The sequence below is a fragment of the Numenius arquata genome, chromosome 6, assembly GCF_964106895.1.
Source record: "Numenius arquata chromosome 6, bNumArq3.hap1.1, whole genome shotgun sequence".
In the NCBI taxonomy this organism is placed as follows: domain Eukaryota; kingdom Metazoa; phylum Chordata; class Aves; order Charadriiformes; family Scolopacidae; genus Numenius; species Numenius arquata.
In genome coordinates this window covers 960966-985802 of record NC_133581.1, presented here as the reverse complement: position 1 = coordinate 985802, position 24837 = coordinate 960966, and the positions used below count along the sequence as shown (strand labels likewise).

The 24837-nt window shown below is 50.2% G+C and overlaps 1 protein-coding gene across 2 annotated transcripts in view; it reads right to left on the bottom strand.

Annotated features, from left to right (window-relative positions):
• Positions 1 to 24837, bottom strand: part of CCDC9B (coiled-coil domain containing 9B) — a 50901-nt gene that overhangs the window by 11531 nt on the left and 14533 nt on the right. For both annotated transcript variants that reach the window (XM_074149550.1, XM_074149549.1), the window contains 6 exons: positions 21491 to 21640; positions 11693 to 11767; positions 8904 to 9088; positions 7462 to 7523; positions 6895 to 6948; positions 6345 to 6450 (listed from right to left, as the gene is read on the bottom strand). In XM_074149550.1, the coding sequence (XP_074005651.1) occupies positions 6345 to 6450; positions 6895 to 6948; positions 7462 to 7523; positions 8904 to 9088; positions 11693 to 11767; positions 21491 to 21640 (632 nt within the window). The remainder of the gene's footprint in view (positions 1 to 6344; positions 6451 to 6894; positions 6949 to 7461; positions 7524 to 8903; positions 9089 to 11692; positions 11768 to 21490; positions 21641 to 24837) is intronic.

Sequence of the window (24837 nt, the reverse complement as noted above, 5' to 3'; positions counted from 1 at the left end):
GGATCCGACTGAAGGTTCAGCCAGCCCAGGCTCTCCTCCCCTCTCAGCATCACCAGCAGAGGCTTAGCGCAGAGTTTGAAAAGAGGACAAATATGTTGAACGCCTCCCCAGCGCCCTACCCAGCTTCCAGAAACCTGCAGCTCTGGGATTTCCTGAGCTGGAGATGGTATCTCTGCGTTGAGTCATGCTCAGTCGACGGTCTCTTCCAAGGATTTGAGTAAGTGCATTTTGACCCCATAATAAATTTGCAACAGCTACAACATCCTGTGCCAAAGAGGGCCACAGCTTAATTAGAGCCTGCATGACGAACTGCTTCCGTTTGCCTGTTTGAATTTGCTAGGGTGACTATAAATCTGAATTTGCCCGTGCAGTGCTACTGGGCAGGAGGGGGCTTAGTAACCTTACCTTCTCATATGTGAGTTATATCACACACACCCCCCCTCAAACATTTTTATATAGATATATATATACACACTCACACATACACCTATTTCTCCCTGCCCCATACTCTTAAAACCCAAGTGCAAAGCTGTGTGAGATTTAATTCTCTCGACAGACTCTGAGGGGCTTAATGGCCTCTCCATTTGGCAAATCTGTGCCAAGATACAAAAAAAGAAAAGGCGCGTTGAGGTGACTGCAGAGTCAGGCATTTCCAGAGGCAAATGTGGTACAGTGACCCCACGTGCCCTTGTGAAAATTGTGGGGGAATTACCGTCCCAGGCTCCATCAGGCAATCACACTGAGCTGCTTCACACTGTCTTTATCCAGCAAAGTCCTTAGGGCGGACGTGAATTGCGTTTCAGAGCGTAGAGCTGGGTGTGGTGTCCTCAACAAGCCCCGGGTGAAGCAGCTTGGAGCAGTCCTGCAGGGCTCAGCGACAGAGCCAGCACCCAAACCACGGCCAGTGGGGGCTCATCCTGAATCCAAGGCAGGTCCCTGCCACCGACTGTGACAGCTCAAACCGCACAAGGGCCTTGTTTCTTGGAAGCAGCCCCCACCGCTAGGGTTGTATTTTCAGGGGTGCCCTGCGAGAGCTCTGAAGTCCAGCTGTGTGGGTAGAGCTCATCATACACAGTCAAACGTGTTATATTACAGTTTGGGCTGCCCTTGGGATCAAGTCCCCTGAGCATTGACGCTGGTGGGACCAACGGCTGCTTCTCCCAGACAGATACCCCGAGGGTATCTATATATTGGGGACAGATTCCCCTAAACAGAGCAATGACTTGCCGACTGCAGGTGTTTGCCTCTCCCTGCTCAGTCTAGACTACCACTGCACAGCTTCTGAAGAGCTAGCCCAAAACAGACCACCCTCCCAGGTCTAAAGACAGCCAAAACCAGCTAGACAGCAATTCTGAAATATTTAGTGTCTCCATCCGACATGTTCCTCCTCCCCTTCATTACCCCCAACACCCCAGAGTGTGTTATTTATCACTCAGCTGCAACGAAAATGCTCATGGCTAGTGCCATCCACGATAGATGTTCATCTGGGAACTTGGCTCCAAACTCTTTCTTGGGTAAGGTGCTGCTGGAAGTCACCACCAGATGCTCCAAGTGGGCCTTACTGTTGGGTGGCTTGGACTGAAACGGGAGAGGAATCTCTAAGTGATAAAGGACGGGTATAAGGGCAGGTAAGGAATATTCAGCACCCCAAAGGCTCCCTGAGCTGAGGTTTGAAATGAGAGGAAAAGCTTCAGGAATGGCTCTTCCCAAAGAGCAGCAGCAGAGCAGAGGACGCTCTTCCAGCTTCAGAGACAAGATCACATCACCAGAGAGTCACAGGATGCCTTCTAGATTAACAGAGGACACAGAAGATGCAGTGAAGAGGAGATAAGAAAAACAGAAGTCCATGAAGTGAGATGGATGGGCAGAAGGAGAGCTATTCTACAGCGACTCTGGCAGGACAGAGCAATCGGGTGGTGCTGAGGGAAGAGTCCTCACTGCAGCAGACAAGTGTTTGGCTTCCTCATTTCCCCTGAGATTCCCAGGTCCACAGGTGAAGGAGAGGACTTCATGGCACAACTCCATATTCCAGCTACTCACATCACTAGTGTTTAAGATACTTCTTTGTAGTTTTAAATGACCCACGATTTTCCATTCTAGTAGCTGATAAAGAGGAAGTACTGAAGCAAAGCAAACAAGAATGAAAAAAAAAAAATCAAGACACTTTCCAGCCCCATTTCTAAATGGAGGATGTTCAGGGAGGAGTATGATGTATTGTTTCACTGTGAGATAAAATGAGAAAAAAAGAAAAACAACAATAATAAAGAATGTCTCTGTGGACTCAATAGTATATAAAACTTTATAATTTCATCACTAAGAGAATTTAGGCATCTAAACAGGATTCTAGCACCAGCCATTTTGGAGCCTGAACGCCTGTAACTGAATATGAATAATATCCTGATTGAACCCAGCAGCCCTGGAGGAGTCAGATGCACTGAAAAGCCTCCAAGCCTCCGCACTGGAGACACAAACACCTACTGGAAAATACACCTCCTCGGTTTGTTGTCAGGAAAGGAACAGGCTGTGGAAGCCTATGACAAGCCAGGCATTCTCTCTCCCTGCAACGTGTCCTCTCGGCCTCCCAGCAGAAGGTGCTAGACCTCGCTGGGCAATCTGGCTGGCTGACCTTCCCCTCTCCCAGATAAAGAATGGATCCAGAAACCCCCATCACTTTGAACTGGTTGACGTTGCTGGTGAGCTTTGACTCTGATGTGCTTCAAGCAGGAATGTCCAAGGCACGAGGGATCTCAAGTCTGCTGGACTCGCTGCCCAAATCTCCTGCTAACGGAGGGAGGTGGGACAAGCAAGGGAGTAATACTGTGTTATTACAGCAGGTGAAAGTGCTGACACCCAGGTATAACCCTGCTCGGTTTGAAAGGGTGCTCACTGTCCCAGCCACTGCCAGAGAGGAGGCTGCTGCCTTCTGCAGCCTCTCCAAGCTCTGGAGCAGAAGAGGCAGAGAGCACTACAGGAACAGACTCCAGGGCTGCTAATGAGGCGCAGCTCAATGAGATGTCGTCAAACAGAGCTCCGAGCTGGCCAGTCAGAGCCTCTGAGACAGCCTGTACAAAACATTAAGTCCCAGACCAACATTATTTCTTTGAATTTCTGCCATAAGACAGCTGGCCAAGGCATTCCTTCTGGGCATGGCTCTGAGAGCTCAGCATAGAAGGAGAAAGAAATGGCTCAAGATCCTGTTATGATTTCTGGAAACCAGTCAGCATCTGCGCATCACAGACCCACTTCGGAGCATCGGTCAACCTTTGCCAAGGAGGAGGAGAGGAGATGGGTACAGGGGAGCGGGGAGGCACTCATCCCTTCCCCTGGGTCCCACCGGGGCAGGGATGGAGCCCAAGGCAGGACCTGAGCGCTGGGGTTTGACCCGTGGGCTGTGGTGAGGAAGAAGTGGGTCATAGCGTGATCCATCCGTCCCCACTGCCTATAAAAGGGAAGCAACAAACGCTTTGTCCATTCCAAGAAGCTGCTCAAAAATCAACACTGCTCTTCCATTTACAGTCTGTTCTCAGCACACACGTCACCAGCAACATGCATCTAAGTTGTCTGGCTGAAGTGTCCACAGAGCAGAAAAGAATGACTGCATTAGGATTAAGCTTTTAAGATTAAACTCCGGAAGCATGAGGTTTATCGTGTCATCGGGTCCTTCTAACATCACCATTATTTCTGAAGTCTTTCCTCATATTTTGCTGCTTGGGAGGAAAGACAGGGCTGGGCCACATCTGGATGAAGAACTCACTGATCCCACGCCATGTACACCTGATCCCCCCCAAGGGTGCCGAGACACATCCCAGCCCTCCTGGTAGGACAAGCTGGGCATGGCCAACCGCTGGAGACGTGACCAAGACATGACAAACCAGACACATCACCACAGAGAGAAAGGAAGAAAACGATCTCTGCAGTGGGTATAACTCAGGGTCCCGGCAAACACTGACAGAAACCACAAGCTGCTGGTTCTGTGCAACTTCTTCCAGCCCTCGGGAGCACTGAGCATCTCCTCTGCAATGAGACACAACCCGCTCTGCAGCAGTAAGGGGTCCCGTGACCCCTTCTCAGAGCAGAAGGGATGGCACTAGATGTGCATTTTAAAGGAAGACATGGATCAAAGTCCAAAGGAAAGGTGTTTCAGGAGACAGCGTTCTCTGATTTGCTTGGAGGAGACTGAGACAGCTAATAATGACTGATCCAGTTCCCTTCAGAAGGAAGTAAAGACTTCAGTAGTCAGAAGGTCATCAGAAGCCTTCCCCTTGAATCCAGTTTAGCCCAAAACTGATGTGTGATTTTAGGAAAGCTGTACTCCATAAGAAGTACTGCCTTTTAGAAGGGATGATGACCTAAAGTCAGGTCATTTGTGGTTGTTAAAAATCCTACCACCAGTGTGGGGGGAGCAGCGTCTGCCCAACAGCTGCCTGTGCTTTCTCTTCTTAGATATAGTATCAGGTGGATATATTTTTTCCTTCTGTTTCTCTTCCCCAGTGCAGCTGTTGAAGTCATTCCTGTGCATAAGTTTTCTTTCTATCTCTCTCTTCCACCTCCCTGTCCCCGTTTTTCAGTTATTCCCTCACTGCCTTGTAGCCTGTCACTTTTTATTCTTGTCTCCCTCTCCTTGTCCCCCGTTTTTAATTCTTCCCTCTCTGCTCTGTAGCCCATCAATTTTAAATTTTATTTCTGCGTCTCTCTCTGGCCAGCTGCCTGTCCCTCTTTTTACTATCCCAAATAACCAGATCTCAGAGGCAAACCTCAGAAGCAGAACCACACTTGCTCCTGAGGGCGGTTGTTGAGGTCTGGGAGTTTGGTTTGGCATCTTCAGTCGGGGCAGAACGGTGTCATCACTGCACCTTTCACAGTTCTCAACAGCAGCGTTGGTCTGAAGCCTGCTAAGGTATTCACAGAAAGCAGCAACATGAAGCAAATCTCTCGGCGTTCCCATCCTGCTCATCCTCCGGGATCCGCTGTAATTCCCAGGTGCCGCAGTCGGCGGCTGGGGAGCGCAAGCAGGAGCAAAGCTCATCTGCTTCTCTTTCCCAAGGATATCTTACCAGGGATGGAGCTGAAGAACGGGAAGGGGTGGGATGTAACTTACAAACAAAGCTGACTTCACTATTTGCATGCTGTTGAGCCCATTCTTCATCAATTTATCAGATTTAAATTTAATTTTAGAAGTGTGCTTAACTAACAGGGCTTAGGAAGACAGAAGATAACCCATCTTTACACTGTAAGTAGATTCCCAGTCCACAGTTTAACTGGCTGAGAGTTACAGCTGCCCAGGTGCATCTCCTCAAAGCACAGCCGCTGGAAACAAAAGCAACATTAAAAAAATCTCCAGGGAGTGCCAGGCTCTGCATATTAGCCCTGCTACTGTCCTGACAGCGGAATCCTGCACACACAGCCCCTGCCCAACGCTCTTCATTTCAGCCAAGGAACAGCGAGCAGCAGCTCACACCTCCACCTAACTCGCTTCTGGGGAATGCTGTGAGTACCCCTACGAAGCACGTGGCTGTTTATGCATCTCTTTAACTCTGTGGTCATCACGGACCTGGATGGTTGGAGAACGCTGACGTTAAAAGCTACTGGATGGTTTTGTGTTCTGGATGAATGAAGAGGCTCGGGGTATGTAATCAGCTCTTCCCCCTTCCGTTGCCAGCTAAAGGGCACGGCAGTGCTGTGAAGACGATTAGTGTTATTGAACCGCCAGCGCGGCTCCAGGAAACTGGAGACTGCACTGAAATTTAATTATGGAGAGCAGCAGGAGAGCGGGGCCCCCGGGAGGATGTGGGCGAACCTGTAAAATGCACTTAGTTTTGCTGATATTCTGAAATGCCTTCTGTGCCAATCACTATATTGCTGTGTGCTGCCCACAGCTGGCAGGAGTCGGCCACTTCCCTCCCAACATCTTTAAGAACAGTCGTTTAAGAAGAAAAGACATCTGTACCACAGTACCCATCCTAACTGCTATTTGGTCAGCTGGGAATTACCTTTGGAGCCCGCTCCTCTCTATCAGCAGTGCCTGGAAGTCAGGTAAGACGTGTTCAAAAGCTTGCGGGGACATGTCCCAGTGTTACCTACCGCTGGTCACAGAGAAACCCTGACCCCTGGGCTGTTCTGCAGAAAGCTGAGCAGTGGGTCAGTATCACCATGATGCACCCCACAAGTACTACAAACCCCACTAAGAGAAATCCTGCCAGACGTGGCCCCAGCCAACATGAACCCCTCTGAAAAGATGCTGTTGTTGAACAATATCTCTTTTTGTGTGTCCCTCTTCACAATCAGGCGAGGAATGAGACCCGGACACATATATCACAACCACTGGTTTGCTGCCGCCTCCTCACCTCCTGGCTCTGCCCGTCAGCCTGTCCTTTCCTTTGGCTCGGCTGCTCACAGCAGGTACCGCTTTCGCACCCGGATCGCTCACGTTCACTCCATGCTGTCCCCCACCTAGAAGAGAGGATGGAAAAGCCATGCAAGAGCAGGCAGAACCAGGGGGTGAACCACTGAAGGGGCCAACATCCCTCTATCACTGCAAAGTACCTCTGGAGGGGGAAGCCTCTGAAGCTGTATGTACACTGTGTGTGCATCTTCTAAAGTAATAAATGCAAACTGAGAATTTAGGGGTGTTTCTTCTGCATTTTTTCATTCCAAATTCCAATTGTAACTTTAAAACTTATTCCTTGGATACAGTCTCCCTTGTGCTGTTCTTGGAAGACTTGTTCTTGTTCTGCCTTGCCACGCAGCACAGACTGTACCGCACAGCTATGAGAGCAACCACACGGCGTGTCCCCAAAAGGCCCCTCCAGATCTGCCAGAGCTCTCTCCATGAGTGCCCATCAGAGGCACTGGTGTTCAGTGGGGGGACACAACCAAGCCATGTGGTTCACTCACCTCTCCCGTTGGGAGGAAAGGACTTGTGCTGGAATTTCCTTGCGTTTCTTCCCCCTGAAAGGACAAAGCAAAGGATGCACAGAAGTAAGCGAGGTTCTGTCATGGACGGGCAGCAGAAAGCCTAATGTTCAAATAGGGTGTCACAAGGGAAAGCTTTGTTCTGCCAGTCCATCTCCTGAGAAACAGGAGTCATGATGGACTTATGCTAGTAAAGAAGCCAGCATGTGCCACAGGGATCAGACATGATGTGCTCTGGAACAGGATTGCCTCTCAAACCAGTGTTTGGGAAAGGAGGCAGCGCTGAGCCTCCGCATTGTGTCGTACAAGGTTACAGAAGCCACTGCTCTCCCTGGGAGGATAAAAAGCACTAGCACCCAGACGCTGAAATCCCATCCCCTGAGCACTCTGCAAGGCAGAGAGGGCTGAGACCCCAACACTGCGCTCAGAGGCGTTTGCCCAGGAAAGCACAGCTTCACAACTGACAGCCAGGACAGCTGCTGCGGCACTGGGATTCGCACGATCAGCATTCGCTAGCGTCAGGACAGAGTCTAGGTGTCCCTTGCCAACCTTTCTTATTGCTGGGATTATCCAAGGCTGGCTCCCCATCCTTAACAAAGTCCTCTTCAAACCTGCAGGTTAAAAACAGGCATTGTCAGACCGGATGGTTCTCTCCAGTGTGCAAAAGCGTGGACAGGAGACCTCGAGACGATGCAGGCTCCAGCCTTCGGCCCTTCTGCACCTGCCCACTGGCAAATATGTGCAGGTTTATCAGCAGGAGCTGAAGCTGCATGCACTAACCAGGAGAAATGAGGCTGTGAGGCAATTCTACCCCAAAGGAGAACCTCCAGAACCTTTACAGCAGTACCCATATGTATATATATAATTCTGTGAACATCCACAAAGCCTATAGATGCCTGCAGTGTAGCTGTACTGTGCTCAGACGGAGATTCCCAAGCTTCTAAATACTATCTGAAGAAGCTTCAGGACTTGTGATCTCAGATTAGACCTGTGGATCAGACTCGTTTCGTTGGTTTCTAATCCTGCTTGGTTTGTATTATGACTTTTCTCTTAAAAATTGATGTACAGGAGAACAGTAAGGCTCAGAGCTGTCTTGCCATCAACATTCAGCACCCACTTAAGTCAATTCACCTCCAATTACTGGGGTCTCAGTGACTAAAAATCTATGTATTTGGTCCCACTCCTCAGCCAGAAGATTGTCCCATCTCTCTGCCCTGTACAAACTCTTTTATCAGCAAATCTGTGTAACATCCCCTAACGCCACACCCTGTCAAACCCTTACCCTGCTGCAGGTGCTATGTCATCTCCCAAGGCTCTCGAGCTGGTGTGACCCAGCCAAACAAGCATAGTCAGAGGGACAGGATTTAACACAGGGAAGTGTCAGAGCCCATTAAGAGCTCTCCCATATTGCTGTCCCCAGCAGTTCTCCCGTAAGTGGCCCTTTGAAGTGACCCCCTCACACCGCAGTGCCTGAATGGGCCGAGTTTGAGGTGCAGAGGATTTAGGCACATCGGCCTGTCCTGTGACCGAAAGGAAGAAACAAGCCGGGCAGTGAGAAAACCTGTGGACTAGCAACACGAGTTTGTCCATCCCTGTCTCTAGAAGAGCACCTGCACCCTCCTGCCATTGGATTTGTCCACGTGGAGACGGAGAGGGCACTCCAGATGTAGACTGAGCAGTGATTCACACTCCCCTCCCTCCCACAGGCCATGTCCTGGTGGGGCCAAAGGCAGGCAATCTTTGTCAGCACGTGGTATCTCCTATCCGGGTAGGAAACCTCATGTCAGAAAGAAAATATGAGAATCGCCATGATATCTGGTCCCACTGACAGACATGGTCAGGGGGAGAAAGAGGCAGCAGTGTGGATTTGGTTAGGGAGAGGCACAGGACAGTGTGGGATTTAAGCAGCAATAAATAACTGCACAAGATCTCATCGCTGGCTGTAGATGGCCTGCTGCAGACAAACCACCCCAGGGCTGGGGAGGACCTACATGTGCTCCGACTTCTCCACATCCCAAGCCCGTCGCCACTCGCCCTTCGCGTTCTTGTGACGGGCCACTCGCTCCAGGTCAATCTGATCTCGCTCCCTCTTCCAGCGTATGTACTCCGAGCGTTCCCGTCCAGTCATGGGGAAACTCAGGTCTCCAGGGCTCTTCTGGACTGACTTCCCACCATCCTTGGGGAGGTAAAAGAGCTCTTGTTAATAAATAATATATATTCTAATAAATAATAATATTCTTGTTAATAAAAATGTCTGAAACAGCAGCATTCGGTGTGCTTTGTGCTGTCCCCACCAGAAATGCTCAGTAACAGCTGAAAACAACTCGGAGCAAGGTCAACTTCTCTCTCTAAAGTGATGTGCACACAGAAGGGCTCTGCTTTGCCCACTGGTAAACAGGTCCCAGGGTTTATACCCTGGTCCCAGGGTTGGGTGACTTTACAGAGAGGGAAATGCAAGCAGGAAGAAGTTACATGGCTTGCTTGGAGCCACACTGTAAATCAGGAGCCAAATCAGAACAAGCAACCGTCCCCTCCCAGGGATATTCAACAATGACAATGATATATTGTGGCAACGTGTTCCTGACAAGTTGTTGCACTTCATCCAGGCTACGTGAACAGTATTACATTTCAAAGGATTAAAACTGCTTCCACCTAAATCCCTGGATTTTGCCATCTGGATACATCCCTCTTGCCTTAATGAGATGGGGCTTCACTGCTGTTTCCCTAACCTGAACCGCCACATCTCCTTGGTTCTTGTAGTGATATCGAACCTCCTGACCCGTGAAGCGGCTGCCACAAGATGTAGATTTTAATTCTAGATATTCAGTACCCAATTACCAACTTTTGAAGCATTCCTCTGTAATTCTGTGTGCAAACGGCCACAGGATTGATTCCCCCCATTGGTACCTGCAGTCACTTTAACCACATGCATAAATTAGACAGTAGTTCCACCTGCTGCGGTCCTGCTCACCTGAAGGTTTTAAAACCAAATGTTCTCAGTTTTTCTCAGAAGAGGCACTTTGCTAAGGTTTCCTTATGGCCTACAGGTAGTTCCTGGAGTGCTTGCAACATCTCCCAACAGAGTTTGAGAGGTTGAACTCCCATAGAAGATGAATCAGGCTGATGAATTCCCCACCTGAAGACTTTGGGACACTTAAATCGAAGTTATGCCTATGAAATCCTCCACAGGGACAGGGTCAAGAAGGAAGACACCCTTCTGCGACCAGCAGGCACCCAGAGGAGCCCACAGTCACAGGGCAAATGTCACCCTCATTGCTTTCAGCTTCCTGGTTTATCCCTCCTCCTCCCGACAGACTCGTTAAGGGCTGCCACTGTTCGAAAACGCAAAGCTTAATGAAAAGACAGTTCAGAGCTGATGGAGCACATGAAGAGGGAGAGGTGGGTAACCCAGCTGTCAGGTTAATGGACATGGTGGAAACAGGAGCCAACTGGCCATGGTGTGTTGTCAAGCAACACTGTGTAGCAAATAGCTTAGTGCAGAGCCGAGTCCTGGGGTGCTAATTACCAGCGGATAATTCATCACTTCACACACGTGCCCTTCCACGCCAGCCTCCCTCACCCCTTCCCCAAATGGGAATTAACTCCTCAGCCTTGCACTGCTGTTAAAAGCAGAGCAGCGGGGAAGGAGCGACTGAAAGCCCTGTTACCAAGGAGACCCACGTGCGTGGGCTGGAGATGGGGTGGCAGTAATTGTTCCTCCGTTCGTTAGCTAGCAGGAGCCGGGGAACCTGAGACTACATTCCCAAGCAGGGAGAGATGAGGTCCACAGAAAGGCAGGGGAAAGTAAGGGCAAGCACTGGCCTGGAGATGCGCCCCACAGCTTCCAGCCCCATGGCAAGGCAGAGTGGGTCCTGCCATGATGGATCCTGATGCCCCCATAGAGGAGAAGGTTGCAGGAGCTGAGCAGCGCACGGCCAGGCAGAGCAGGGCTCTACTCCAGAGCTGGAGGACAAGGGAAGTGCCCTGTGCCACCACCTTGACCCTTAGCAAAGGGGAAGCCAAGAGGGAGGGGAAGATGGAGGCTGGTGCCCATGCTGTCTCCTGGGTAGGTGCAGAGGTGGCTGAGGAGCCTGCAGAGCAGGGGGAGCTGGTCCCTCACCAGGCCTCCACCCATAGCTGCAGTAAGCTGGACCATGACGTTATCGTGCTCCCCTTTTCTGCTCTGGGGGGCTCAGCTGGAATTAATGTCTAAGAGCCCATCTGTGTCCTCCTAATGAATCACGTTGAGATGGGGCTATTCAATTTGTGCTCCACTAATTAACAGCATCTGCAGGCTCGGGGGAGCCAGCGCGTCCTCCAGGGTTTGCATTAAACAGTCAGTGGGAAGGCCCGTGCTTTAATTTACCTCCATCCTGCTCAGCTCCTGCTGAAGTGAGGAGCTGTAGCTAATGCGGCCTGAGCCTTTCAACCCACAAGGAAGTGTTTTTGGGAGAGAACGCAGCCAGGGCTGTGCTGCAGCACGGGAGAGCGTGTGTCACCCTTCGTAAGGTCCCTGCTGCTGTGCTAGGGACTTCAGCAGCCACAACAAGGTATGAAGGGCAGGTCCCCTACCACCCCTTTCCAGAGCTGCTGTGTTTCATGTGTGTTAGCAGCTCAGCAAAGCTTTGGATGATGAGAGGAATGAATGGTGGGGACCACACCAGAGCACGATGCTGCTTCCTTTAGGACTGAGGCAACTCTTACTGGTTGGGAGGCACATCCTACTGGTTTCCTCTTCCAAGACAATGGTCCCCCCAGAGGGACATGGGGCCAAACTCACCTTCCGGCCGTGCTCATTTTCTGGGCCTCTGTCACTGTCTGACCTCCTCTTCTCTGCTGTTCTCCTCTCCTCTGCCTGCAAGAGCACAGACACACGAGTTACTTCTAGGATTAAGCAAGGACTCCTGGCAGAGGAGCAAGTGCCTGACCCTGTGCCCACCAGGACATGTAAGAACTGCCCAGAAAAGGTCAGCAAAAGAGGAAAGATTGGTTTCTGGGGGCCTGAATGAAACTGATATGAAAAAATACAAATCAGAAAGTAAAGGATGTATGAGAAAAGCAAGAAAAAGGGATGTGTTCCCACTGGTCCCTCTTCCTCCCAAGCTAGAGGCAGAGGTGTCCTGTACAGTCTCATTTCTTTCCAAGGCAGACCAAGTTTCAGGTACCTTTTCAGATTTGAGCCAAAGACCCAGCTTACGATTCACCTGTACGAGAGCTGGAAGCCCACCTAAGATGCAGCTAAAAGCCAGCATGGTAACGTTGGGGGCGATTCTTGTCCCTGTCAAACACAGTGCCTTTCTGCCGGGGTCCATCCCTGCTCCCGCTGCGTTCAGCCATGCTGCTACCAGACTGGCAAGCTCTGCTCTTGTGTTGGTATCCCCCTCCCCAGCAGGAGGTAAAAATTAGTCCCTCTGACTTAATGACTTGATGAACTAAACACAAGGCACCCCATGGACCAGGAGTTTCTCTGCCCCATCATGGCACTGATGACGCAGACACAGCCATGTCCGAGGCCAGGCTGGGGTCACAGTGGGTGTTAGCAAAACAGTCTGTAGAGCACAAATATCTTTTAGGAAAGGCTTTCTGCCCTGGTTAGATAGGATTGTCGGGGTGCTCCTGGGAGAGCTGCGGGCCGCTGCGTGTGCCGGGCAGATGTGGGCAGGGTACCAGCCTGCCCCCCATGCTGCTGAACCCCTCACGGGGTACCCTCAGGGCAGGGGCTGGTGCTTGTCTGGGGCTTGGCCACTCATCCCACTCCCACTCCCACCCGGACGCTGCCACAGCACGTGGGTTGCGGCACGGTGGCTGCCAAGTGGCTCAGCATTTATCAGGGCTGCCTCCCCCTGTTCCGTAACCCTACATGGCAGCCCTGGAGCTGCCTCGCACAAACGCTGCCGTGAGCGGAGAGGCCCCAGTGTGCTGCAGCCCAGCTGAGCCATCCCCAAATTCCCCTCCCCGCTCAACCGCTGGGGGGCAGGGAGCGTGTGGGGCTGAGATTATCGTGCTGCCGTTTTGCACCGCCAAGCAAAACCAAAATACAAAGAGGAAAGTGGCAGCACAAAGTGCCAGGTCAGCCGTTCGAGAAAGCATCAGTCCAGGGAACAGGACTTTTATTCCAGTCATTTGCCAGCCCCAGGTTTAGCCCAGCATTACAGGGCTGGATGCGTGAAATTTGGGCTACCAGACTCAATACCTGCTGGCTCTGCCCAGCCTCCTCGGCAACTCCCCCCGCTGCAGCCCACGCCTGTGTTCCCGGCGAGTGAGCTGGGGACAGTCTTTTTGGGGACTGTCCACACGTGCTAAATCTGAGGCAGGTGGAAGCGCGACCTTACAGGCAGTGTTCATGGAGATGGCACTCAGTGCACCACAGCTTCACTGGTCTGACTGGTGTGAAGTTGGTGTAGCTCCAGTACAGGTGGAAGCTTGTGTAAACAGATCCTTGGAAACGAGGAAGGTGCTAGCTACATTATCCTAGGACTTCCCAGCAATGATTTGGGAAAAAAAGCAGAGGGGTCTATTCTCAGAGAAGCCACCCCCACCATACCCTGGCCTGTTGCAGAATGGGACGGGATACAGTGAAAGACAATACTGGGTATTTATTTCAAAAAGTTGCTGCAAAAAATTATGTACCCAAAAATGCTCCCTCCAGGCTTGAAGTCAACAGCCCACGCGGCCCCACGTGAAGAATCTGTTAGCCAGGGATCTAACGGGTCTCTGCAGCCCCAAACTGAGTCCTTGCATTTATTGAGAGATTAAACCAGCAGAGATCTGGGAAGTTTGCTTATTTGAGAAGGCTGGCGGGGGAGCACGGTGCAGATGGATGTTAGCCTTTAAAGCAGCTGTAAAAGAAACTCACCATTTTAGAAAGAGAACAGCTGCTGCAGAAGAACTGGACCCCATTTGTCCCAGGGGAAACCTTGTGTGGGAAGAGAGACGGGAGAGAAGGAGCACTGATTGCCTCGGAAATGCCAAACAGTTCATAACTGATGGGGAAACTGAGGCAGGGAGCTGCATGGGTGTGCTTATTGTTTCTTCTGTGTCTGCATATTTCTCCTGCAAGCTCATGCAAAGAATGATTCAGTCTGGACCCTTCACAATGCCTGATTGTGTCCCTGAAGACAGGAACCGGAAAGCCAGAGCATCCGCAGAGCCGGAGCAGGGAGCCAGGGTGTGCGTAAGCTGCGGGGGGAGCAGAGTGCCTCCGCCTGTGCGCAGCCCTGCACAGCTTGACTTCAGCCCTGCCTCTGCCAAGTGAAGAGCGAGCCTGAGCCCAGGGAACGTGCTGAGATGGCCTGGCTGAGAGACCGCACTGCAGCTCGTGAGACACAGGAGAAGACACAGCTCCTGCATGGCCAGAGACCCGTAACCCGGAGCCTGTCCTGTTTTGGGCACCAGCTCTTGGGCGCACACCACAAATTGCTGTCACAGGGACACTACAACTCTTCATCCCTTTACACCCCTCACTCAAAGCCAGGCTGCCTTTTCCCTTAGTCTGCTTCTATTACCGCTTCTCAAAGGGCACTGTGGAAGACAGAGAGGACCAAAAAAATCCGGTTTTCTCCTACCAGGAAAGCAGGTCTGAGCTGTGCTGTTAAGAAAACACAGAATCATAGGATCGTCAAGGTTGGAAGCTCTGCTTTTGCACTGGCTGAGGAGCAGATTCTCGCAGTTGCTCCGTGCTGCCCCGGAGCTGCTGTCAGCCTGTTATGACACACCCGGGCCATGGGGAAGCAAAACATGTTTTTCTCCTCCTTCCTCCTCTCCGCCCCCAAAATTATGAAATATGACAAGGACATTATCATCTCATAGTTTAACTGTTCCTGTACAGCAGGGGAAGAGACGTGAGGAGGGAGCAAAAACCTGAAGAAGACAGAAAAGATTACATTTGTTTATCCTGAGATTTATGCAAGGATTTCTCTATTTCTCTGGGTCTGGGACAGGGGAGGGCAGAGCCTGCTCCTAACCAGGAGACAGTCCTGGGATCCCAAGTGCTTTCTGCCGCTGGGTTGGTCCGACCTCCAGACGCACATAACCTCCGCTGATGTTAATGTGCAGTGGGGACGGTGCTGATGCCATTCTCCAGCCATGCTAAGTATTGCTTTGTATTAACAGTTCTCCAAACCAAAAGCTTTGACGTCTCTGAGCTACTTCATTGTCTTCTTGTTTTAAAAATAAGTACCAACAGATGTGTTAAATTAACCTTTTGGTAGCCATTTCTCCAGCCATTTCTCGGCATTTCTTCTGCAGAAGGAGGTTTTTGTAAGAGCTTAGAGCTGGTGTTCCAGTGCTCAGATCCCCCACTGGGCAGGATTTTTGAAACTAGTACATGAAAGTGTATTTTTTTTCTGACTCTTTTGAAAAATCTGCCTACTAATTGTGCTGCCTGAAGGGAGCTAAAGACTTCTCAGCCACCCTTTCTGCCTGTCTTCCCCTCCCACCTGCGATGTAAAAGCAAGTGTTTCTCCTGCCACAGGTTTGGTTCCTCTCCCACACGAGCACCGGGGTCAGACTCATCTGTGTAAGTCCCTGAAAGCAGCTTTTGTGCCTCTTGATTACAAACAGTCATTTCTGATATACCATCCTGGGAAACTCTGTTAATAAAAGGACAATTTAAAAGCCCCGAAGCCCTATCAACTGTCCATTTAAAAGATGATTTGTAACCTGCTAATTAAGCATTGTACTCCACTGGTCCGGGGCTGCCAGCTTGCAGCTCTAATGCATTAATGAGCCTGAATCATTGCCAGAGCACGGAGCAGCTTTTTAGGAAAACTGGTGCTAATCATGAGGTGTTATCCCTGGCCCCACTTGCAGATTTAGGGGCACCAGGCAGAGGTGGGAAGGAAGGTCCCAGATGTGGCACCTCCAAGCCAGCAGCAGCACGGGAGGGCGTGAAGTGGCATCAGTAGAGCAACGTGCTCAGGCTAATTCGTTCCACAAGGAGACAGGATAATTTAGTCCCTCCAGCCTTGTCTGGTGCTAACAGAGAGCGAGCGAGCCTGTCACTGGGTATTAAAAAACAGGTTTCAAGATGGCAGGGTAATATCAAGGCACTGGGGCTGCTTTGGAAAAGAAAATCACGAGAACAGCTTTTTTTCCCTTTCATTTCCTCTTTGGCAGCCTCTGCCACAGCTGCGATGTGGTCTGGGACGGACAATGTGGTGCTAGCGGGAAGCACCAAGGGCAGCAAGAATGGAAGTCTCTTCTTTTAATTGAATTTCATCATGAATAAAAATAGAGAAAAATGTGGGATGACGAGGATGCCCATCAAATGTTTTAATAGGATAAATCTGGCAAGTGCAGAGAAGAGGAGACAAATCTGACAGTGGCCAGGCTACGGGACGTTACCAAGGGGGGTGACGGATGTGATATTCTCTCCTGGGCACCACAGGCCTCTGTGTGGGGGAGGACACCAATAACCCACCACGAGCAGGGAACCAGCTGGGGCATGAGGTGAAAAACCCCAAAGGATGGACTGTGCTGGGGCAATAAGGGAGGCTGAGCGCCAACCCTCAGACTGGGGGTCTCGGCTCAGGTCGTAACACACAGCCTCTTGGATGACAACACCGATACCCCATCAGGATCCCCCAGTAGTCGATCAATTTGGGGATAAAAATGAAGTTTATCTTTTGAATTAACAACTAATTAAAGGATAGAAAACAAAAAGTGGCAAGAAAATGCCAGTTTCTATGGCAGAAGATTAGTAGGGGTGTGCCACTGGAACACGCGCTGCTCAACATGCTCATAAATGGTCTGGAAAAGGAGCTGAATAGAGAGATGACAGTTTGCTGATGATACTAAATCATCCAGGGCAAAGAATGTAATTTGCCAGGAAAGAGCTGCAAAAGATCTCTTGACATTGAATGCCTGCATCATAAAACTGCAGATGAAATTCAATATCAATAATACAAAATAACTCACACGGAGAAAAATGCCCCTTCTTATATATACACACACAGGAATGAAGCCTGAACTATCATTAACACTCAGAAATGGAATTTTAGTGTTATTGTGACTAGTTCTCTGAAAATGTTAGCTCACTTATTTAGAAAAAAAGTAAAGAAAATGCAAAGTTGTTAGAGGAAGAAAAGAGAACAAGCCGGAACCATTGTTATGTCACTGAGTACATCCACAAGAGCCCACGGCTTGAATACCAGGTACAGCTCTGGGCTTCTTGTATTAAAAGACTATAGTAAAAATAACAAAGGCACAAAATCGAAAATATAGACCTACTTCCTCACTGGACACGTCTCAATAGGGTCAGTCTTCTCAACCTGCAGAAGAGATGCTGAAGGGAGATGTGAAAAGGGTCGATAAAATCGTTTGTGCTGTGGGAAAGTGAAGAGGGGCTGATCTACGCGCTGCTTCCCGTGGTGCAGAAACATCGGATGAAGTTATCAGGGAACAAGTTTGAAGAAAAAGAAGGGATGGATGTTTCAGCACAGCACGTCAGTAAACACTGCAGCTGCTGGCTGGAGACGTTGTGGGGGATAAAGTATAGATGGACTCAAAAAATAAAATAGAATATTAGTATCCAGGCAAGAAAAAGCCTGTCAAGGAGAAAGATGCTGTTCTCGGCAGAGGAAGCCTCCACCCTGGGGGGTGCTGAGTTGAGGGGAGGGCTGGCTGCAGGCTTCCCTGGTCCTCTGCTCTCTCCCTGCCGCTGTGCTGCTGCTGCAAACGCTTGGTGTTAGTGCAAACGCTGCTGCAAATGTTGGTGTTAGTGCAAACACTGCTGCACTAGCACTCATTAGAGCAAACAGTGCTGCACCGACACTCGTTAGTGCAAACACTGCTGCACTAGCACTCGTTAGAGCAAACAGTGCTGCACCGACACTCGTTAGTGCAAACACTGCTGCACTGACACTCGTTAGAGCAAACAGTGCTGCACTGACTCGTTAGTGCAAACACTGCTGCACTAGCACTCGTTAGAGCAAACAGTGCTGCACTGACTCGTTAGTGCAAACACTGCTGCACTAGCACTCATTAGAGCAAACAGTGCTGCACTGACTCGTTAGTGCAAACACTGCTGCACTGACACTCGTTAGAGCAAACACTGCTGCACCGACACTCGTTAGTGCAAACAGTGCTGCACTGACACTCGTTAGAGCAAACACTGCTGCACCGACACTCGTTAGAGCAAACACTGCTGCACTAGCACTCGTTAGAGCAAACACTGCTGCACCGACACTCGTTAGAGCAAACACTGCTGCACTAGCACTCGTTAGAGCAACCACTGCTGCACTGACACTCCTGCGAGTGCCCGGCCCTCACTGGGCAGGTCCCAGCCCATCTGCAGGGCTGGGGTGGCTTTGGGTTGCAGAGCCCACCCGGGCAGGTTTCCCCGTTTACCAGCTGGTTCCCAGTTTACCAGCTCTCCTGAGGTGACGCAGTGCCGAGCCACCCAGCCTCGATCCCCTGCTTGTGGCACCCCGGCCGGGATGGCAGAGGCGTGCTATAGCCCTGTTTCCGTGGGGGAACCGAAGCCCGGGGCTGGCAGGGTTCGGGGATGCTGCGATCCCAATGGTGCTGCTGAGATTCGGCCTCCGTTTCCAGACTGAACTGCCGTATTCAACATCCCCGTGACACACACCGAGTTCCGCAGGCTCAAATTGTTTACTACAGCATTTTATCCATTTTGGTATTACTAACTGTGATCTGCTCTCTGCACTGCAGCCTTCCAGTGCCTCTTGGAGAAGTACATGGCTCTGAGGCACAGCATGGCAAACAGACTTGCCTGCTGTCAATTTTTCAAGCACCAGTAAAGAGAAGCACTCGGTTAAAACACTAATCCTTGACGCAGCTCGGGAACAGCTGAACTGATGGCTGGGCCAGCCCAATCCTCCCTTGACTCAGCCAGCCCGAGCTGGCACGGAGTGTGAGATGCCAACGTGACCTGTCACTTCAGGCCCCATCTGCTTCTGTCGCTGACCCCGGGAAAAGGCTGCCCAAGTGGGGATGGAAGAAAGCAGCTCGCAGAGGTGACGGTGAAATCCCACTGTTTAACTCTCTTACAGCCACGTCCTCTGAGTCACGTTGTAAGGTGCCTGCGTCCTGAGAGCTGGATTTTGTCCTGGCTGTTGTAGCTGTTGTCTGAAGTTACACAATTAAAACAGTAATGCGAAGATATCCTCATTAACTAGGGATGGAACAGGACCAATCCAGGGAAATCACCAGGAACAAGGACATCTCCCGAGCACAGCTGGGCTCTGAAACATATCCAGCTGGTAGCAGGTATTGGAAACCAGAGTTTCAAACACTTTTATACCTTTGTTCTAAATTATAAGAGGAATCCAAAGAACAACAAGAAGCATTCCCACGAAAGCCCATTTTCACAATAAGCTCATTAACACGCTCTTCCGGCCCCTCTGTTTCCCAGCCGTGGGAGGTGTGCTCTGTGGCAGTCCCTGTGCAGGTTGGGTGAGGATGTGGTCCCGAAAGCACCTTGGCTTCCAGGGAGCAGCAAGCTCACATCCTGCTCTCCCTCAGCTTCCAGGAGGCTGGGGGAGGTATGACTTAAAGCTCAGTGACAGAAAGCAGGGGACAATTCTTCTGTGCCAGCAAGAAGCATGATGCTATCACTAAATGGGTCTTGCCAGCAACGTTAGTCCAACACCACTGTTGAGAAGCAGCCAGAAGACCGGGTGATCAAGCAAAACTCATCTTTCTTTTCAGTCTTAAGTAATGCTGAGGGTACATACTGCTCCTTGGTAGTGTTATTCAATAGTTAAGAGTTCTATGAAGCCTCTGGGGCTTTCCTGTGCTCCTGACAGAGACCCTTCTCTTGTTCAGCCAACGTGTGAAGGCACCAAAAGGCTCTGCACAATCCTTCTCCCGGTCCAACCCCCAGCCAACTAAGCCCCTCAGTTTGGATTAAGGGGAAAAAAAGGGAAAACTTTAAATGAACTTTGGTATTGGAGGAGAAGCAGCAGAGAGTTATTTGCATTCCTGAGGATTATCAGGATTACCTTCCAACCCAAGCTGTGTGGAGGAGACCACTGCAGCTACGTACAATTGAGGAAAGGAGGGTTGACAGAGTTACGTGAGCTCCTTGCGCTGCTCTGTGGAGGCAACTGCATTCATTGGGAATGAGATGGAATGAACGGCAGCACAGTGGGAGCTGAAAGTAGCACGAGCAAGACCCAAGACACCAACCTCTGCTGAAACACCAGAATCAAACCTGCCAGGCATTAGAGACCTCACACCCTCTTTGCCAGCCTACGATTCAAAGCATCAGATCCTCAGTGGTTCATAAGAAAAGGTGTAGGCAGACACGGCTTTAAGCTAGCGCAGCTGCAGGCCTGCTCTCTAACAGCTTTGGGGCCAATATGAGCAAGCCATCACCAAAACCACATACGAGGACCCTCAGCCTCAGATTTCATGTTCCATAATAAAAGCATATGAGATACGACCTTTTCCAGGGCTGTCCATACACTTTTAAAACGGGGTTCAGGATCTGAAGCCAAAATCTAGGCCCTCCTCCTGCTGCTCCCTCCTAGCACAGTCCCAGCCTCGATGACCTCAGAGGTAAAGATTTAAACAAGCCCAGCAAGAGCAAAAGCAGAGACTTGCCCTGCACGTGACAGAATTACACTGACAGCCTCAAGGACAGCTACGGCACAGGCATGGGCAGGCCACTCTCATGCCACCATCGTGTCTAGGTGTGTTCGTGATGCCTAGACCGAAACAGGGGACAACTGCCACGTGAACCTTTGGTAAATGGATAGTTACTCACTCAGGCAGCCTAAATGAGGTTTATGGCTTTCAACAAACTGCTTGGTAGCCATGAGAAAGGAGCGCCGGGGCTCTCAGAGCCTAGGTAAACCCTGGGGAGGAGGAGAAGGTGACGCTGAACGTGGGCAGTTAGCAGATGGCTGGCTGTTGTCCCAGAGAGGAGCTGCACAGGTCCCCCAGTGTTCCTGGGTGTGTTTGGCAGCTACACCAAGTGTTGTTTTCCTTCATAGGCTTTGCTGACCCCGTTTGCTGCAGGCATTCCTACTTATCTGTGCAAAAGCTCAAATAGGAAAATATCACATGCCTCCGTGTGTGTAAAGAGGAAGGTATTTGCGAAGAAGTATTTGAAATATGTTTCAAAGATTAACAAAGTGCAGCCTGCTCACCCACTAGGTTATGGCCAGGCACAGCGGGACTCGGGTTTGGAAGCAGTCATTGCCCAGCTCTGTTAACTTCTAAGCCATGTGTCAAGAGGACAGGGCTCCTGACTCAGTCTGCGGTGTGGCCCCAAAAAAGCAGTTGGTAAGAGACAGGAGGTGAGATTCATGCCCTATATCCGGCAGTGCTGTCACCGATCCTTCCAAAACAGCATCTTATGGACCCGGTATGCTGAAAAGCCTGCCAGCTCTAGCTAGGAGCTCAGAGAAGGGAAAGGACTGCAGCCTTTCCTCTTTCACAGTGATGGAAGCCAGAGTTTTAGGGTGACAAACTCCACACTATTAATATATATTGTCTCCCAATGTCCTGTTGCTGGGCTAACGCCGAATCTGTCCCCATGGCCCTTCTGCCAGCAGAACCAGCGGATGCCACTCACTCATTGCAGTCCCGTCATTCGCAATGCACTTACTTTTTCCTTGTTATCCATGGTGATGGCAATCTGCATCCTTCTCCCCCGGCGGAAAGCCACCAAATGGTCCGTCTCTTCTTCGCTCAGGTCTGGCACCCTGCCGGGGCCAGGGAAGCACTCAGCGCGTTTCTCACTGACGATGCGCTTGCCCTGCAAAGGACAGGATGAATTAATGACACCCTGTGCGCTGCCCTTCCTGGGAGAGTGGCCACCCCCAAAATTGCACAGGATTTTGGTCTGGCAGATCAGAAACGCGAGCCAGACAGTCAGTCGTCTTGGTTTATAAACCTGCCAGCCTAGATGCTGTAAGGGATATGTAACATCACATAAGCTTGGTTAACTGAGCACCACTCAGGTAGGGTGGGATGGACCCTGTTAAGATGCTTTGCAGCATGAACACTGACTGCTGTTGTATTTTAGACAGGCGAGCCATCTTGCATTTGCGTCTGTGAAACAAATGTGAAGTTGTCCTCTCACCAAGCAACACGTCCCATAAAATGTGAGGCTACTTTGGAGCAGAAGCCAAGAACCTGAAAGAGAAGGGAAACAGTGGTGGCCCCTCCAGCCTTGCCCACAAAGCAGTTACTACCCTGAAGTGTACTGACACTTGATGATTTATCATCTACATCGTCATTGTGCGTTTGTATTTCTGGAATGATTTATTCTGCAGTGGAATAGTTTCGAAAAGCGATATATAAACTCCTTGAACAAGGACAGTTTACCCCTTTCAGATATTACTTCCAGCTGTCTGTATCAGTTCATGACTTTACTGCATGGATTTACATCTGGTTCTTATTCTGTTAATTATCTTTGTTGCTGGCTGAGCCAGTGCCCTCAGCCATCACTTCCACAAAATGAGCACATCTTTTGTACAAAAATACATACTTTTTTCTCATTTAAAAGTATCATCTTTCAGTTCCATCATGTGCCTTTTTATTTTTGCCTTACAAGGAAAGGAGAGACATAATAAGTCATCTCCATCTTTATCTCTGATCTTCAACAGTATGATTCTTCTGCTCGGCTTTACCAGGGATGAACAAACCTCAGAAGTTTCCCTCTCTACAGGATGGCATGTTGTCCTCTGTTTTTCTCCCTGTTTCCACCCATATTGGAGTCTTGAGTTCAAAGGAGCTCAAAATCTCCAAGTAAATTTTAGTGAAACTTGGGAACTCTTTGTTGCTACAAACTTGATTTCAAAAACAGCACACCCTGACCTCTGGTTTGTATGGGCGTCATGCGAGCTCAGTGGATTTGCCATGACATACGATATCAAGATGTCTTGCGTGAGCCTCATCCTCACTTGGCTCCACCAGAAGCGCAGATGTTAGCTTGGAGGGAGCCCTGCTGCAGACAGCCTCCATCAGTGGGGCCTTTTTTATCGCTTGTCCAGTCATCGAGCTTCCTAACAGATGATAGATGTTTCAGGAGGTACTGGAGTATTTCCAGCATCAGCCCTTCAGTCCCTTGTTTATTCTTCTCTCACATCTGTGTAATTTTGCTGTCTCAGCAGAGACAGTTCTTGAGTTGGCCTGACGCGTGCGAGGGGAGGAGCAGGTCCCTGCACTGCCCTCCTCCTGTCTGCCAGAGCTGTGGGCCATGGTGGGAACCTTTCCATACATTCCTTGAGTACATACAGCTCTGGGTTTAGGCTTCAGCCGTAGCTCCTGACAAGTTTTGCTGCCCTTAGCAGGACCCTTGCTGTTTCTGCTTTTCTTGAAGTAAGTGAAGCCACATGTTGCATTCAAAGCAAGGATCTGCTGCCAATCTGCTCAGTGCCATTCTAGCACTTTCCCTGCTGTTCTCTGTGTTTGTGTCAATGCACCCTCCTACTTTGCTGCCGAGGCCCAACATCTGGGAGCCATCCCCAGAGACGTCAAGATCTTTTTCCTGAGAGAGTAAAACCTGATAGTCAAGAGAACAGGCAATTATTTAAATATGGAGTGCAACTGTCTTGGCATCTACCACAGCCAGACATTTAGGTGTCCTTTTATCCTTTTACCAGGATATATGTCCTGGGAAAGCCCCCATACCTATGAACTGTGAGCTGCTTTAAAGGCCTAATCTATGTATCTGTCTTAACAAGGATATGATTTTACCAGAGGCCAAGCAGAGCCAGAAAGTTCAAAGCAGAATCTAAACTGCTCTGAAATCCTAGTTTTACTCCCCCTCCCTGAATAGAGCGTGCTACGCTGTCCTTAATCACACATCCCACTGCTGTCACAGCGGTACAGGTGACTGCATTACTGGAAGTGACTGCCCTGCTCCTAAAATAAAGGCAGAACTGTCTGAAGATGGGAAGGTCGATGGCAGCTTTGGCAGCAGTGAGCAGAAGACAGTGGATTTTAGGGGGCTGAGAGCAGTAAGGAAGGCAAGCAGCAACTAGAGACCACGGGCTTCAGGAGAGCAGACATTGACTCGTTCAGGGAACCGGTAGGTGGGATCCTGCAGGAAACTGTCTTGAAGGGGAAAGGAGCCCAGGAGACCTGACTGATTTTCATGGAGAAGGCACAAAAACGTAAGTAAGGACTTCCTGTTGTACAAGAAAACGAGCAGGTGTGGAAAGAGCCCCGCTGGGCTGAGCAGGGAGGTCCTGGCTGAACTTAAAGGGCGTGGGGGGGAGGTGGAACGGGACAGGCTTTCACGGAAGATGACAGGAGCAGGACCTGCATGCAGGGATGGAGTTAGGAAAGCCAAAGCTCACCCAGAGTTGAAACAAGTGAAAGATGTGGAGGTCAGCAAGAAGGACTTCTGTGGATACATTAGCAGTGAAGAGAGTTGAAGCAAGCTGTTGGCCTTCTGCTGAATGGGGTGGGCAACTTAGGGCATGGAAAAGACCATTTACTCCATTCCTTCTTTGTCTTTTACTGGTTAAGGTCTGCTATCTACCTCCCATAGGCCCCTTAACCTAGCAGTAGTCAGAGAAATGCTTCACTCCCTCAGTGTCCTGGAAGATTCAGTTTTGGACCATTTAAATAAAGTAAGAAGGTGGGACTGGGTGGGCTGCATCCAAGGTGCTGAGGGTGTAGTGCTGTCAGGCTGCTTTCTACTGCCGAGCATCTCCTTCAGCGGTCTGGATAGCAGGACAGACTACACCCTCATCGAGTTCCCGGTGACACCAAGCTAATAGGCTGGAGGATGGTGCTGTCATTCAGAGGGACCTTGACAAGGCGGAGGAAGGTCAACAAAAACAAATGACAAGTCCTGGGACCAAAGAACCCTGAAGAATCCCAAGCATCGCTGCGGGCTGGGGCCCAGCTGGCTGGGAGCAGCTCTGCAGAAGCATTTTGGTGGGCAACAGCTTGACCAGAAGTAAACAGTGAGGAAGGCTCGTCGCTCACTTGGTTCCA